The 15909-nt window shown below is 31.0% G+C and overlaps 1 protein-coding gene across 1 annotated transcript; it reads right to left on the bottom strand.

The window, feature by feature from the left end:
• Positions 1 to 13666: 13666 nt before the first annotated feature.
• Positions 13667 to 15362, bottom strand: LOC113850706 (putative disease resistance protein RGA3). The gene is made up of 3 exons (XM_027481265.1): positions 14994 to 15362; positions 14460 to 14891; positions 13667 to 14296 (listed from the first exon to the last, which is right to left on the bottom strand). Exons 1-3 carry the CDS (start codon positions 15360 to 15362, stop codon positions 13667 to 13669), a joined length of 1431 nt encoding a protein of 476 aa, XP_027337066.1.
• Between the last annotated feature and the right edge of the window lie 547 nt (positions 15363 to 15909).

Below are 15909 nucleotides of genomic sequence, written 5' to 3'. Positions count from 1 at the left end.
GCAACATTTTAACTATTGAAAATAACAATTCTGCTTTTAATAAAAGGTAAGAAAAAAAATTCAACAATTAAGTAAATCTGACTTCTTGAATCTAAAGATATTTGTGTCTTCCATGTTAGGATTGTTTTCTTTACTAATGCTATGCAATTTTTCATTTGATTACGAGAAACAACTTAAACAATCACTTTAAAGATTAAAAAGTCTATAACGATACTTCCATTAGTGAGTTTTATATAAAGGTAATTTAATAATTAAAAAAATAATATATAATTATTTAAAATAATTATTAATTTAATTTTTTATTCATTTCTAAATATTATATGTTTAAATAAGCTCATGTATTTTTGAAGTATTAGCAAGAAATGATGTGTGGATTGATTGTTTTATAGGAAATTAAAATAGAAAAGAATTAGGTAAAGAACAATTGCTTTAAGTTAAAATAGTTATTCCACTTGAAACATTAAGCATTTTGATTGGATTTCAAAGTAAGTATAGTTGGAAAACAATATCTTGTAATAAATATCAATTGTTATCCTATTTAAGTGGCATTTAATCACATTAAATATTCAATTTTATCACATAGCAAGCAAATTAATGAATGAAAGCATTAAATTTATTCTCACATGGAAAACAATAGAAAACTAACTCAAAATTACAAAAAGGTAAAAAAGGAATCCTGAAAAGAATTATAAGCTCAAACATTAACAACTTATGAAGAATTGCAATGAACTTCTTGTGATGAAGAATTGCTTTATAAAAAATTAAAATAGAAAATAATTAGATAAAGAACAATTGCTTTAAGTCAAAATAGTTATTAATAAAATATATATAGATAAGTGGTAGGTAACTTGAGAATATTAAACATTTTGATTGAATTTCAACATAAGTATAGTTGGAGAACAATGTTCCATGATAAATATCACTTGTTATCCTATTTACGTGGCACTTAATCATGTTAAATGTTTAATCATGAACCTTCAGACAAATAGACTAGATTTTATAATCATTTAAAATAGCAGGTCGACTAGATTTTATAATCATTTAAAATAGTAGGTCTATCTTGTAGACTTCTTTAATGTTATCTCTTATTGTTGACCTTCCTCTTACTCATTTGTGATTTGTGCATTGTCAACTGGTTCACCTTTCTCTTGCTTACTCTTGACCTTTTATTCTAAAAAAAATAATTACTGAATTAAAACTATTATAATTGACATTTAAGTTTATTCAAACACTTCGCAGTCATGAGTAGTCATCCTTTCAAATGGAAAAATCTTAACTTGGGGAATGGGATGCATGCAGTAGCAGATCTAAACTAGGACTATATATTATTTGGAGAAGCACTGTGATATAACTTGATCCATAATGTATTCTCATACACCTAAATCTAAGGCTCAATTGGAATTATTAAAGATGTGTGATGAGTGTGTAAGTAGCGTATCGAGTGGAAAAGTTAGTTATAGTGAGAAAAGTGGATCTGATGAAATAGGAAGGCTTAGGTAAGATGGTTTTATGTCATGTTGAACTTTCAGCTTATATCTTGGGGCCTATAGAGCAATATTTGCTCATGCTTTCTGATTTTATTTTTCGTTCTCTTTAATACTATCTCGTCAACAACACTCTTATTGGTAGTATATATTGGAGCCATCTTCTCGTGAGGTTCTTCCACTAAACAATGCACAATATCCTGCTGAAGGCTTTCCAATTCCTTTTGATCTCCATCTAGCTCGTATTTAACAAAATACCAAACGTAAGATGTAATTGTTGATCTATGATTCTGCATGTGAATCTAATAGTAATGCAATTGTTTAGATACTAATGTTCTATTTGGAAAAAACTTGATATTTAAGGATAGTAAGATGCTTATCGTATTTCTCATATTTAGAGTGGAATTATGATTGTTGATCCATGGCAACTCTTCTGTGTAACTTCACATGGTTGTGAGGATTTTCCGAGAGTTTAAAATTTTGCATCATAAGGAATAAATTTGGTGCTTGAAAAATTCAGGAGTAGTTATTTGAAAAACTATATTTCTAAATGTGTCTATATAAAATATGAATTTGACATAGTACATCGATGGTTTGATCTTTTCATCTGATCTTAACTAGAGGACAGTACTTTGGTTGATGTTTATAATTTTCAAGATTTTCCGTTTCAAATGAATCAATTGATATTTTGTTGATGCACAATTTTTGTTTATGTTTTTTATTACAGAATTTGAATTTATTACATTGTACAATTATTCACCCTAACAAATTTGATTTCTTAAATACCCTCAGCTTGGATTTGAAGAGAAAATGAAGTTTCTGAAGCTTTTATATAGGTAAAAGGGAGAGAGAGTTCAGAGAAAACTTAAGGGAAGGACATGAGTTTGAAATAAAATAAATTTTTCATGCGAAAAATCTCTTAAATACCCTCAGCCCCGCACGTTCTCGCTTGAGCGAGGGAGATCTTGCTTGAGTGACGACATCTTGCTTGAGCGACGACTCTGTCGCTTGAGCAAGATATGTAGGCAGTGGTCTCGCTCACTATTTTCTGATATACTCGCTTGAACGAGATCCATCTCACCTGAGCTAGATGGTGTTCAAAGAGCTAGATGGTGTTCAAAGTTCCTGTGGGTCCTCGCCTGAGCGACCCATCTCGCCTGGATGAGATTCCCATCTCGCCTAAGCGAGATCACTCTAGCCTGGGTGAGGTGACAATTGGATCGAATTTATCTTCATCTCGCTTGAGCGAGAATCACCTCGCTTGAGCGAGATAGCCCTGCAACAACATATTTCTGCACGCTTAATCTTGCTTGGGCGAGATTTACCTCGCCTGAGCGAGATCTCCTGCACTCAAACTCCTCTAAAATCCTCCAAACTCACATCTAAATGCATTCTAATACTACTTAATATTAATCAAAACATAATTTACCGAAAAATGAAATGAGGATGTTACACCAATTATGCATAGCTTTTAGGGTTTTCAAACCATATTAAAGAGAGACCTCAACCACCAAATTTGATATCTTATCTTTTGCTCTTTGATACACCTTTCATCTCGATTCTCTTGTACAAAATCTTTGTCCTACTTTTGGTGAGACATAGAGTTTTGAGCGACTGTACTTGAAGACTGAGAACTCATCTCATCTCTAGTTTGCTATTTTTTTTTCTTAATTATGACTTTGTTTATGAATGTTTTAATTCTTTTCTTCAACATGAGTAAATAAGTTCACAGATAGAGCTTTGAAAATTATTATTTATGAATTTATGAAATTTTAAAATTTGAATATATATTTGATTTTTGTATGTGATTAGTATTTATCCTATTGTGCATAATTGTATAATCCTAATTAATATATTGTCAGGCAACTATACCTTCAAAGGTGCTTTATGCTTTCTTGTATTAATATCTTGCATGACTATTGTGGATGTTAGTTTAGAGAAAAGAATGTTAATATTCTGTGATTATTTGATATTGATAGTAATTGTATGAATGATTGATAATTACAAGAAAATCAAATTTAGAATTAAACGAAAAAATAACATAAAAAGATTGAATAAAAAAACCCATATGCCCTAGGTTTCTGTCTGATAAGTTCAACTAAGACATACATTGTATTCCTTTTTCTTAATTTTATAATTAATTTTAATCTCAAACAGTTAAATTAGGAAATTCTTAGTAATTAAAAAATATTCATTGTGCGACGATAATTCGGAAACTCAATTTAAGAACTTTTGAGTACACTTGCCTATCAAACATTATCCTATTTAAGTGACACTTAATCACATCAAATGTTCAATCGTATATCATATAGCAAGTAAGTTAATGAATGAAAGCACTAAATTTATTCTCACATGGAAAATAACAGAGGACTAACTCAAAATTATAAAAGGTAAAAGGAAATCCAAAAAGAATTATAAGCTCAAACATTAACTTATCAAGAATAGCAGTGAACTTTTTGTGGTGGAGAATTGCACTCATAGATCAAATTTAATGTAGATTACACAGCGATCAGTACGACTAAGAACATTACCCTCTCAATAGCTAGGTGCAAGTATGACTAAGAACATCAATGCCCTTTCACCAACTAGGTGCATGTTAGATAGCATAGCATACATATTGAACATATGGATTAAAACAATAACCGATTAAACAAATATGTTACTACTATGCAAAAGAAATTAAATACTATCCTCACACAAATATTTTTTATTTATTATCTAAGAAAACTATGAAATCATAGTATTTTAAAAATTGAGTTTTTATGACTTTCTCCGGAAAGAAGTTGCTCCCATTATGATGGCCAAGATAATGTCCTAACCAACTCCAATAGATGCATTCACACAACATAATTTAATGAAGTTGCTCGTCAACTCAAGTATCTCTACTCTTTATCTCTAACCAACTCTGCAACAAAAACAATAAAGAAAAAAATGTTAACTCGCATTATTTTAGTAAATTTATTTAAAGTTATGCAATAAAAAGCATTTTCAGCATACTGACAAAATATCAATTGATAAAGTAACAACTTATTATCTTATGCGGTGAATAATTGAGTTTAGTTTTTAATTTGTAAAACATTCTCTTTAATTTAATCTTATTAATATATTAAAATAGTATTATTAAAAATTAAATATTCATTTATAAAATTTATTAACATTTTAATTTTAAAAATTATATTTTTCAATAATATCAGTACAAGATAAAAAAAAAAAACTTATTACATTAAATATATGATAGTTTATATTTATACACCGACTGTGATATTGTTTAACAATTGAAAATTAATATTATTAGGATAATTTCTATTTACCTTCGAAAAACACTAACTCAGAAACTAGTTAAAAATATTTTATTAGCAAGGCGCAATAATTGTTGAGTTACACTACATTTACACTAAAACATGAAGAAATTAAATAGAAAAAAAAATTGTTCTTGATAGAAAAAAGGTATAACACCTTTAAGATCACTAGGGGTAAACAATGGGATTTGTGTTACCTATACTAAATGTCTTAATCTCTTAAATGTTTTACTCAAACTTCTTCAACTATCATTTTACCTATAGTAAAAATTATCAGTGACATCAGAGCTACGTTCGTTTATTTATTAGGCGTAGAAATATTACCATACTATTCTCAAATTAAATAAACCACTTTTAAAATTTTTCTAAGCCATGGCTAGTACTATTCAACCATCATCTCTTCCCATCCCTATTTTCACTGGTGAAAATTATGATTTTTGGAGCACAAAAATGAAGACATATTTTACCTTCCAAGATTTGTGAGATGTTGTGGAACAAGGATTCACAACTCCAACAAACATATCATCCCTTATTGCAGCTCAAAGAAAACAACTAAAGAAAAATAAATAAAAGGATTCAAAGGTCTTGTTTACTCTACAACAAGTTGTGACTAACGCAATTTTTTCAAGAATAACAAGTGATACAACAACTAAAGAAGAATGAAGTACGCTACTTGAGGAGTTTGAAGGAAGTGAAAAGGTACATGCTGTAAAACTCCAAACTCTACATCGAGAGTTTGAATTATTAAAAATAAAAGAGTTTGAGGCTGTCAAGGATTACTATTTCAAAATAAAAGAAATAGTTAACCAAATGAGAGCTTATGAGGAACATATTCTTGACAAAAATATTGTCAAAAAATTATTAATCACAGTTCCCCATAAATATGATCCAATTGTGACCACTATTAAGCAAACGAGGATCTATCTACCCTATCAGTGATAGAGTTGGTAGGGTACCTTGAAACTTAGGAGCAACGATTGAAAAGGCATAATTAGAACTCAATTGAAAATGCCTTTCAATCAAAACTTAAATTACAGTCTCAAAATAAAAGGAATGAAGGAAGAAAGAATAATGGAGAAATTTCAAGAAACAAAGAGAATTCTAGAAATTTCTCTAGAAACAATCAAGATAAAACCTCCAATTGACGTTTGGAATGGGCAAAAACCATCAGCAATTGAAGCTTAGGGTTTTTGGATCGATTTGCTACATACACATTCTAGAAGAGAAGAGACACAAACTAGAAGACAAAATTGTACGAGGTATCTTCTTAGGGTATAGCACATAATCAAAAGGATATCGAGTCTACAACTTGTAAACCAAAAAACTCACTATTAGTTAAGAAATTGAAGTTAATGAAAATGCTGCTTGGAATTTGAAAGATGAAAAGGTTCAGAAAGATATTTCCATACCAATGCAACAATCTCAAGAGATTGAAGAAGTCATAGGTGAGAGTTTTTTACCCCTACAATAACAAATTTTCTTACCAAAGTGTACTCCAAGACGAGTTAGATCTTTGGTGGATATATACAAAACTTGTAACCTGGCCATAACTGAACCTGAGAGCTTTGAAGCAGCATCAAAACAAGAAGCATGGGTCAAAGCAATGGAAGAAGAGATAAAAATGATTGAGAAAAATAACACATGGGAGCTAGTAGATTGTCCTATAGATAAAGATATCATTGGGGTAAAATGGGTCTACAAAATAAAGTTTAATCTCGATGGCACCACACAAAAGTACAAGGTAAGACTGGTAAATAAGGAAACTCACAACATCCTCATTTTTGTTTCCTTCCATGTTCACGTGTGTAATGTGATTTCCTTTTTTTCTCCAAGATAATTCAATGTATTTTGCAAAATTTTATGATTTTGGTTAAAAAAATATTGAGATAGAAAATATTTATTTTATTTTGTTCCAATAATTCGTCGTGTTTGATTTTTTAAGAGATAGATCTCAATGTGTGGAATTATTTGAAAATTCCATAATTATATTTGAGTTGCAATTGCTATATGCACTAGTAAAGGTGGTGCAGTAGTAGAAGGGTTAGTCCTTAGTCTGAAGTTAGAAGTCTCTAAGTTCAAACCTCAACAAGGTAGATTTTGCTTCAACAAGGTTTTTCAGAATTTTAATTGATAGAATGAATCGTGAAATGACCTGACTGCCCTCAAAATATCATGCATGCATGAGATAGGTGGCGAAACTATAATATAGGTGCTAAAACCATATGATAGGTGACGAAAGGTGGCAAGACCTTGCATGCATGACACCATGTGGCAGCCATGTGTCGAAGAAGGAGAAGCCCTTACATGTGTGATGCCATGTGTCAACCACTTGTAGAAGAAGGAAGAAGCCCTTGCATGTGTGACGCCATGTGTCAGCCACGTGTCGAAGAAGGAGAAGAGCTTACATGCGTGACGCCATGCGTCAGCCACGTGTCAAAGCAGGAAGAAGCCCTTGCATGCATGACACATGTGCGCCATGTGTTGAAAGGTGACAAGATCTGCCCTTGCATGCATAACACATGTGCAACCATGTGTTGAAAGGTTAGCAAAACTAAATTCATTCTCTCTCCCTCCCATAAAGCTTTCTCTCATCCTTTCTCACAGTTTCTCTCTTCTTCCCCACCACTCACCCTTACTCTTTGAACATCTAAGCAAGGTAGAAACACTCTTTCATCCTTGTTCCTTAGTGTTTTCACCAATCAATTATTAATAGTTTCATCTTAATTATTATGTTACTATGTTCAACTTAGAAATCTAATAAATTTAACCTTTTCAGTAAACATAAATGAAGGCATATATTCCACACATAATGCACATCTACATATATATAGAGTTGTTATTCAATAGTAGATAATATAATACAGACCTCCTACCTTTCCTAGGTTATTCAAGTATTTTACAAACTAAAGAAAAATGAAGGTCAGGCGAAAAGATCCTAAGCACTCATAATTTACATATACCCCATCTTATACTATTTTTGTTTCTTTTCGAGCATATCACTCTCTTCTAGTCATCTAATCCATATGGAGGAAGATTAGCATGAAGGCCCATGTAAGCCGCTGCATAATACATAAAGTAGGGAATCTCAACTCTAACAAGACTCTGCATAATTATGAGAGCAATATGGGGGTTGTTAATGGTAGTAATAGTTAGTATCACACAACCCATAAAGATAATAGTTTGATTAGCATTATTATGGCTCAATGTTCCTGATCCCATACTAAAAGTCATGTTCTGCTCAAGAATGGAGATACTCCCAGCACCCATTCTGCATCCATAACATAGTTAATAGACACAAACAAAGAAAGGGTGAGTAGATCATTCATAAATTATTTCATAAGGCAATACTAATTGCTTAATAAAGATAACCATTACATAACTTATAAGTAAATATCTCATAGTATTTTATTTGTATTATTTCTTTCCTCTGTGGAGTAATTAATTATCCATTTAATTTTCTGGGTTGAAGATTAGGATTTTTGTGCCAGCAATCCAAATAGTGCCATAGGTACAACATTTCAAATAGGGAACCGAGCAACCCTGCTCAAATTCTATTATGCTCACTCATAGCGGCTCACACTCTAACCAATCTTAGTATGTTCTAGTGTCTGCCAGGATAGTTTAGCATATTTCCCACTGCCTGCGACACAAATTAGCTATGTTTGGTCTCTTGTTAGGACTTGGGTACCTTACTATTCCCTATGGTAAAACCAACACTATTTGTCCCTTGCCTGTACCTGGCGTTTTCAACCACTGTTCCTATGAATTGTTTCATGATCACAAAATGAATTCTAGCCATTAGTTTATTCATTGGATACACACCTATCATAATCATTCATCCCTTAAAGCAAGATAATCAATCATTTATGGGCATGGCTATTTTCGGATTTTTCCAGATTTCATGCATCAATTTGTAAAATTCATAACTAATTCAATACAAATATAAAAATTATGAAATCACCTAGGTTTTCTTTCTTTAAGTGTCTACTTTCCAACAAAAATATGCAAGTAAATAATTTTTAGACAAAATGTAACACTTAACTTAGTTTTTTTCTACTACTCACATGATGCCGCTTTTAGAATCTAGTAAATTGTAAAATTTGTAATAAATTCAATTCTATTCCAAAACACATGAGATCAGTGATATTATTCTTAATATTATGTCTAATTTGAAGTAAAAATACTTTCAAATTCAAAATGTTTACATACATTAATTCGTACTTTAATTTATCAGTACATGTCACAGGTTAGCATAATTCTACAACTGGATATTAAAAACATCATAAGTTATTCATTTCACCACCAAAATTCATGAAATTAGTGGCATCCTTTCACTTTGTTTATATAGTTTCACAGAAAAATACAAGTAAAAATTCATCACTTTCATATCTCAAAACTAGTCCTAATTATTCTCAGTTGCTCACATTAACTCACTTCTCAAAATCAGTTAAATATAAAAATCATAAATATTTTATTTTAAGTAAAAAATTAATCAAACTAGTGAGGATATTTTTCCTATAGTATCTATTTTCATGCAAAAATATGAATAAAATAACACCGTATATATCCTTAAAAACAAAATGAAGTTTCTCAGCAATATGCACAAACAATTAATTTCATATAACAGCAACTTTAGAAAATCATCAGTATTTTGTTTTAACTCTAATTTAAGTAAACTAAGTGATTATGGTTTCCTGATGAAGTATAGTTTTATACAAAAATATAAATAAAATCACAACATGCATGAATTTTAGGAAGAAAGGAACTTAAAGTGAGTTGTTCTCAGGAATTATTTACACACATCATAATATTCTGAAATTCATATCTATTTTGTTTCAAATCCAAATCAAGTAAAACCACTGAGAAACGTTCCAATAATAAGTATATTTTCATAAAAAATAAATATAAAATAATGCCAGAAACAGATATCAAAACAAAATTGAATCAAGACATACTGATCCTATAATATTGTTTTCATGTAGTAGAACTTTGAAAAATCATAACTAATTCAATTTAAATCCAAATAAAGTAAAACCAGTGGGAAAAGTTTCAAAATTTAACTATATACATGAATAAAATAAAAACAAAAATTTTTGCAAAGGTTTTATCATATGTTACATTATTTGTAGTTTAGTCCTTTTACTTTATGTTAATTGCAATTAGGTCCTTTTTCCAAAACTTGAAGAAATCAGGTTGTCCAGCACGTTTTTCCCTTGCCTCTAAGTCATTTTCCAGGTCTCAATATGGTCAAAAACATTCCTTTGGTCCTACTACTCATGATTAATTATTTTACACTTTTTGAAGTGTATTTATGGTCCAATCATAGTATTTTCTCATTTAAAGATTCAATTCTTCAAACTTAATTCCATATCTTGGTCAAATTCATATGATTCATATACTTTAGAGGTTTCAAGAATTTTCCAAAAGTCCAGAGTTTTTTTCCTAGTATTTTTTTTATTTTTAAATCATTTTCCTTTTACCCTTTCATTCAAAATCTTTAAAAATAAATTTAGAATATTATTTGAAGTCAAGATACATCCAAAATATCAATAATATTATAATAATAGAAGCTAATATCTTAGGAAATTTTTGTGATTTTTTAAAAATTAAAAAAAAAAATCAACACAAAAGCAGTTATAACTATCTCAAAACTGTAAATCTTCTTAAAAATTTATGAAAATTCCTTTTTATGTTCTACCAAAGCCTAATCATGAAATTTTTACTAAGTTTATAGTATTTATGCCATATAAAACTCAACCAAAAATTTAGAACTCAGATCATGCATTAAAAGAATATTTATAGAGATTTCTGATAGAAAACTCCTGATTATTTACATAAAACTTTAACAAAATCCTTTATCAATTTTAAGGCATGGATTAACATATAATCAGCATAATATCATAATAATAACACATAACAAGCAAAGTCATCAATAAAGTTCCCTCAAAATACCCACTTACAGTTGGTTAAGATTTTTCTGCAGAATTTTCTGTTTTCGTTGTTTTTAATGATTTTCTTGTGCAAGTAAATTTTGTTTTCATATATCAATTAGACCCACAAAATTTTCATTCAATATAAAGGGTTAAGGGTTCCCCTTGACTCAAAATTTATTAGCAAAAGTATTTCCCTAATTTATGAACTATATTCCCCTCCTTTACTTGATGTTGTCTTTGCCTTTTTAGGTGAGGTTACAAGGGGTGTGTTAATCTCCTCTTCCTCTTCTTTTTCTTGGTCTGGTTTCAGCCTCTTTACTGCCCTTCCAAGTCAGCTTTGAGTTTGTCCAAAAAGGTCCTCAAATGTTGAAGTTCTTTTGCTTATTTGGTGGTGGGGTTATTTGGTGTTTTTGGAGTTTTTCCTACTTTGTTGGCTTGGAGAGTGACATGGATGAGTGGTGGGGTTTATTTTTGGCATGTGTTGGATGTGATCAGGTGTGTGGAAGAGTTTGGTTTGGTTGGATTCAGGAATTTTGACTAAGTCTTCAAATTTGCTCCATTTACACATGAATTTAGGCCTTGTATTTGGGGAATGCTTTTTAATTTTTTTCTTAGTTTTTATGGAACAGAGAGTTCATAACAATTTAGAGGGGTTAAAGTGGAGTAACTTTGCTGTTGGAGCCTTCCTCAAATTCGGATTTTATTGTAGTGAAAAGTGGTCTCCAATAATCATGCTCAAAGTGGATATTTTGGACCCTTGTGATGTCATCTAGTTGGCCTAAGTTTTCCTTTTTAGTTTGTCTTTAGTTCTTGGTTTCTAATTTCAGATTTTCCCCCTCATATAAAACTATTTTTGGTTGAGTTTGGTTGGCATTTGGTTAGGCTCCTTGGTTAGGGATTGAACCATTGACCCTATGTTATCATCAAGCAATTTTAGTAAACCAAGTCTTATTTCTTATTGGCTTCCTTCACTTCAGCTGATACTTTGCCCAATTATTGATAAATTTAGTCTATTTTTCGTGTCAAAACCGTGCCAATTGGGTTGGGTAAGATAGGATTACAAAATTGGAAGTTTTGGCCCATTTCCTTTTCACACCACTTTGAGTGCTAAATTTGCAAAAATTGGTTTGAATTTTCTATTTGAGGTTTGGATCTGGTTCTTGAACGAATACAACCTCATTTGGCCCAATAATTTGCCATAAAAATTTCAGAATATTTCATTGTCATTTCCTTATCCAACTTGGGTTCATTCTAGGCTTATTCTAGGGGTATTTTGGGCTTTTTGGCCAATGTTGTAACTTATTTTTAATTTTCTATTTTTATTCTCTCTCAATTGATTATAAATTTTGTAATACATAATTAAGATGGTATAAAATTATAAAAACAAAATTTTTAGGTAATTATTCTTATTAAAATTGGATTACACTATAATTCGTTACCTGGTTTTTTCTTAATTCGTTTATTTTTCGAGTAAATTCGACTAAGTATGTTTTAATTCCTAACTATATATATATATGATCTAATTCTAATTTATTTATATTGACACAATTAGTAATTAACTTAGAAGTAAGGAAATTTTGGGGTGTGATAAATGTAATCCCAGAATGAACCACTAGAAGGCTGCAAAGAAAGTCCTTAGGTATTTACAAGGCACCAAAGAGTACAAGCTTACTTATAGAAGATCTAGTCACTTGAAAGTAGTTGGCTACTCGAATTCAAACTATATCGGATGTATAGACTGAAGGAAATCGACCTTTGACTACAACTTCTTATTGGCTGGAGGTGCAATTTCATGGAAGAGAAGAAAGGAGTCCATTATTACTACGTCTACCATGAAAGCGGAATTCGTGGCATGCTTTGAGGCTACTGTTCATATTTTGTAGCTGTGGAACTTTGTCTTAGGGCTTAATATTGTTGATAGTATAGAAAGGTCGCTAAGAATGTACTGGGATAATTCTGCAACGGTCTTCTTCTATAAGAATGATAAGTATTCAAGGAGAGAAAAATATATAGACTTAAAAACTTATAAGTGAAAAAAGAAGAGCGGAAATAGAAAATGTCTAATGAGCATATTGGTACTGTTATGATGATAGCAAATCTACTAATGCCCCCTAAAACGTTTTCTACCTATGTTGGAAGAATGGACATTATATACAAGTTCTTGTTAGTATGATTGTGTAATTCACGTATATGTGTATAGATTGGTTTGCTCATATTATTGTAGATAATTTTTAGAAATTCAATAAAAATATTGTTTTTACTTGTTTATTCGTTGTTTAAATTGTGTTAATAAACATGTATGGTTGAAGTTTGATAACAAATTGAGTGTTAAAAACACATTTGAGTTGCAGTATGTAGTATGACTAATTAAAGCTATTTTGATTTGAGCTGATTTTGTGATACTTGAAAGGAATCATGTCGTTGAATGACTTGTGACTGCCATGATCCGATCAATTCAAATAAATGAAAGATGATATTGTCAATGATATGCGCACTTACAGTTCATTGAACCCTTAAGTCGTCACATAAGCTAAGTAGGAGATTGTTAGATTATTTTAATATTCTTATTATGAAGGTCTATGTAATTTATAGCATGACTCTAATTAATGATTTAATGTGATGATGGTTAAATATAAAATATAGAGTCATTCAGAGTATGATTGTAAATACAATTATAAGGAAACTCTCTCCTCTCCTTTCAGATAAAAGAGCTGTTACCAAACACAGGTTATGATATTCTCTATTATTCATACTATTTCTTTCACAATTTCATGGTCATTGCAAAAAGAAACTTTCTCTCAACTATCAAAGAGGAGTTAAAAGAGAAAGAAAGAGTTTAGAAAAATAACAAGGACTCAACAACTTCAGAGAGAGAACATCAAAGAGGAATATTCTCTAAACCCTTCATTGTGTAAGAACTATATATTATTGTGAGAAATTACATAATTGATTAAAATCTAACAAATTTTCCCCATCCAAATGCCATCTCACTCAAGGAGCCATAGTCAAGCCATCTCAGATTGACTAATTTTGTGACCACTTCAAAAAATGATTTTTCATCGTAATTCTTTAATTTTAATGTTTGCAGGAAAATAAGATTGCTCATAGATTTGGAAACACTTGTTTCTTGTCCTAAAGCAAGGTATCTTAAATGCTTCAGATTTTCAATGGAATCCGAGAGATCAAAAGCGCAAAATTGCTGCATCTTCAAGACACGTAAGTATTTGAAGTTCGTAATAACCGACAAATATTCTTCCTCTTGAAAGACATTTGGCAAAATCAAAGTTCGCAGCCTGCTCGGATCTAATGATTTCAACAAATGAATGGCCTCACAAGATTCCAGTGATACGTGTACTGGACTGCTTTCAACTTTTTCCGCTGTACTGTCCAAGTAACAGCAATCATTGCCAGCAACAAGTATTGAAAGATCATGCATTAAATCGTGCATTTTGAAACTAATGATCACACCATATTCATCATTCTTTGCATCTTGAAAAATTGAGTTCATCAAAAAAATCTTTACAAATTGGTTACCAATCTCTTCCACGTGCTGCTCTTTAGTTGAACATATAAGGTAACCCTGTGCCATCCATAACTGAATCAACTCATTCTTTAAAATTCTAGAATCTTTGGGATATAAAGAGCAGTAAGCAAAACATTGTCTCATTTCCGGGTTCAAGTTTTAGAATTGGCATGATACTAATTTGCTCTTCACATAATTTCCAAAAGTCGCCACGTAAAACCTTCTCCCATTCACTTTGTTCATTTTGTCCTCGTAACAGGCCTCCCAGCGCTCTAACTGCCAATGGAACCCCTTTACATTTTTTGGCTATTTCTTTCCCTATTGATTCTAGGTTTTGATTCATTTTGGAATCATCCTCAAATGCAATGTTCTTCAATAACCTCCAAGATGCTTCATCAGTCAAACCTTTCAAAGGATAGGAAGTGCTAACAGTCATTGCATTTGCTACATTTTCACTTCGAGTTGTCACTAAAATCTTGCTATCTTGAGCGCCACACATCAAGTACTTTCTCAACTCATCCCATTTGTCATGCCTCTCATTCCAAATGTCATCCAGGACCAACAAATATTTCTTACCACTTAAATTTTCACGAAGCTCTTCTTGCAAATAGTCTAATGATGATCCGTCTGCTATTTGGCAACGAGTAACTGACTGTAACATTTTTTTCAGAATAGTTTTCACGTCAAAGTTATCAGATACGCACACCTACATTCGCTTTTCAAAAGAATTCTTCAATTCCAAGTCATTATACACCAATTGTGCAAGAGCTGTCTTCCCCAAACCACCAAGGCCAACAATGGCAACCACGGAAACTTTTTGGTTTTCATGAGGATGTCTCAACAGACTAATAATCTCCTTTTTGGTGTCATCTCTTCCAATGATATCTGTCTCTAACACAAAAGAACATGTTTCTCTCCATCCACTGTCAGTTTGCTTGACCACAATAGATCGTGGGCATAAATTCAATTTATACATGTCTTCTACTACAGCATCAAAACTTTCTCGTGTTTTTTTAATTTCTTCAGTCATTTGAATGGGAAAATCAATTCGATTTGAAGATGAAAAGGAATAAAGTGCCTTGTTTACTTGTTTTTCATGTCCTGCATCCAATTTGTGTCGCATAAATCGATGGCAAGGTCATCCAACAAGTCATCTGCGCGATGAAGTACTTCTTTGAAGTGCATTATCCAATTTCGCACACGAACTTGTTCTTGTTTGTGGTCAGCATCAAGGAGCACATCATTGATAGATTCAATTGTCTTCTTAAGCTCTTTCAACTCTTCCTTCACATCTTACTTTTCTCCAAATTCTATAAAATCAGAGGAGGCCAACCTGTGAATGAGATGTGAAGTGACTTAGCCATCCTTAAAATGATTAAGAAGGTCGACATAGAAGGCTATAGAGTCTATAAACTCATAATAATTAATATAAAATTTATTAATTATGATTAAATATAAAATTAATGATTAATTACTTTAAAGAAAAATCAAGATATCATATTTTTTAATACTTTATCTAATATTTTATACCTGTTAAAAAATATTTTTTTATTTAATTTATTTTAAACTTAGAATTTGTTGCTTTTTTAAATATATGTAATTATTTCTATAATTTATCCAAAAATATAATATCCATTACTTGGTTAGGTTAATATGTTTTATTTTTGTTT

The sequence above is a fragment of the Abrus precatorius genome, unplaced genomic scaffold (assembly GCF_003935025.1).
Source record: "Abrus precatorius isolate BTA unplaced genomic scaffold, Abrus_2018 Scaffold9, whole genome shotgun sequence".
Classification (NCBI taxonomy): Eukaryota; Viridiplantae; Streptophyta; class Magnoliopsida; order Fabales; family Fabaceae; genus Abrus; species Abrus precatorius.
This window is presented reverse-complemented; position numbering and strand designations above follow the sequence as displayed.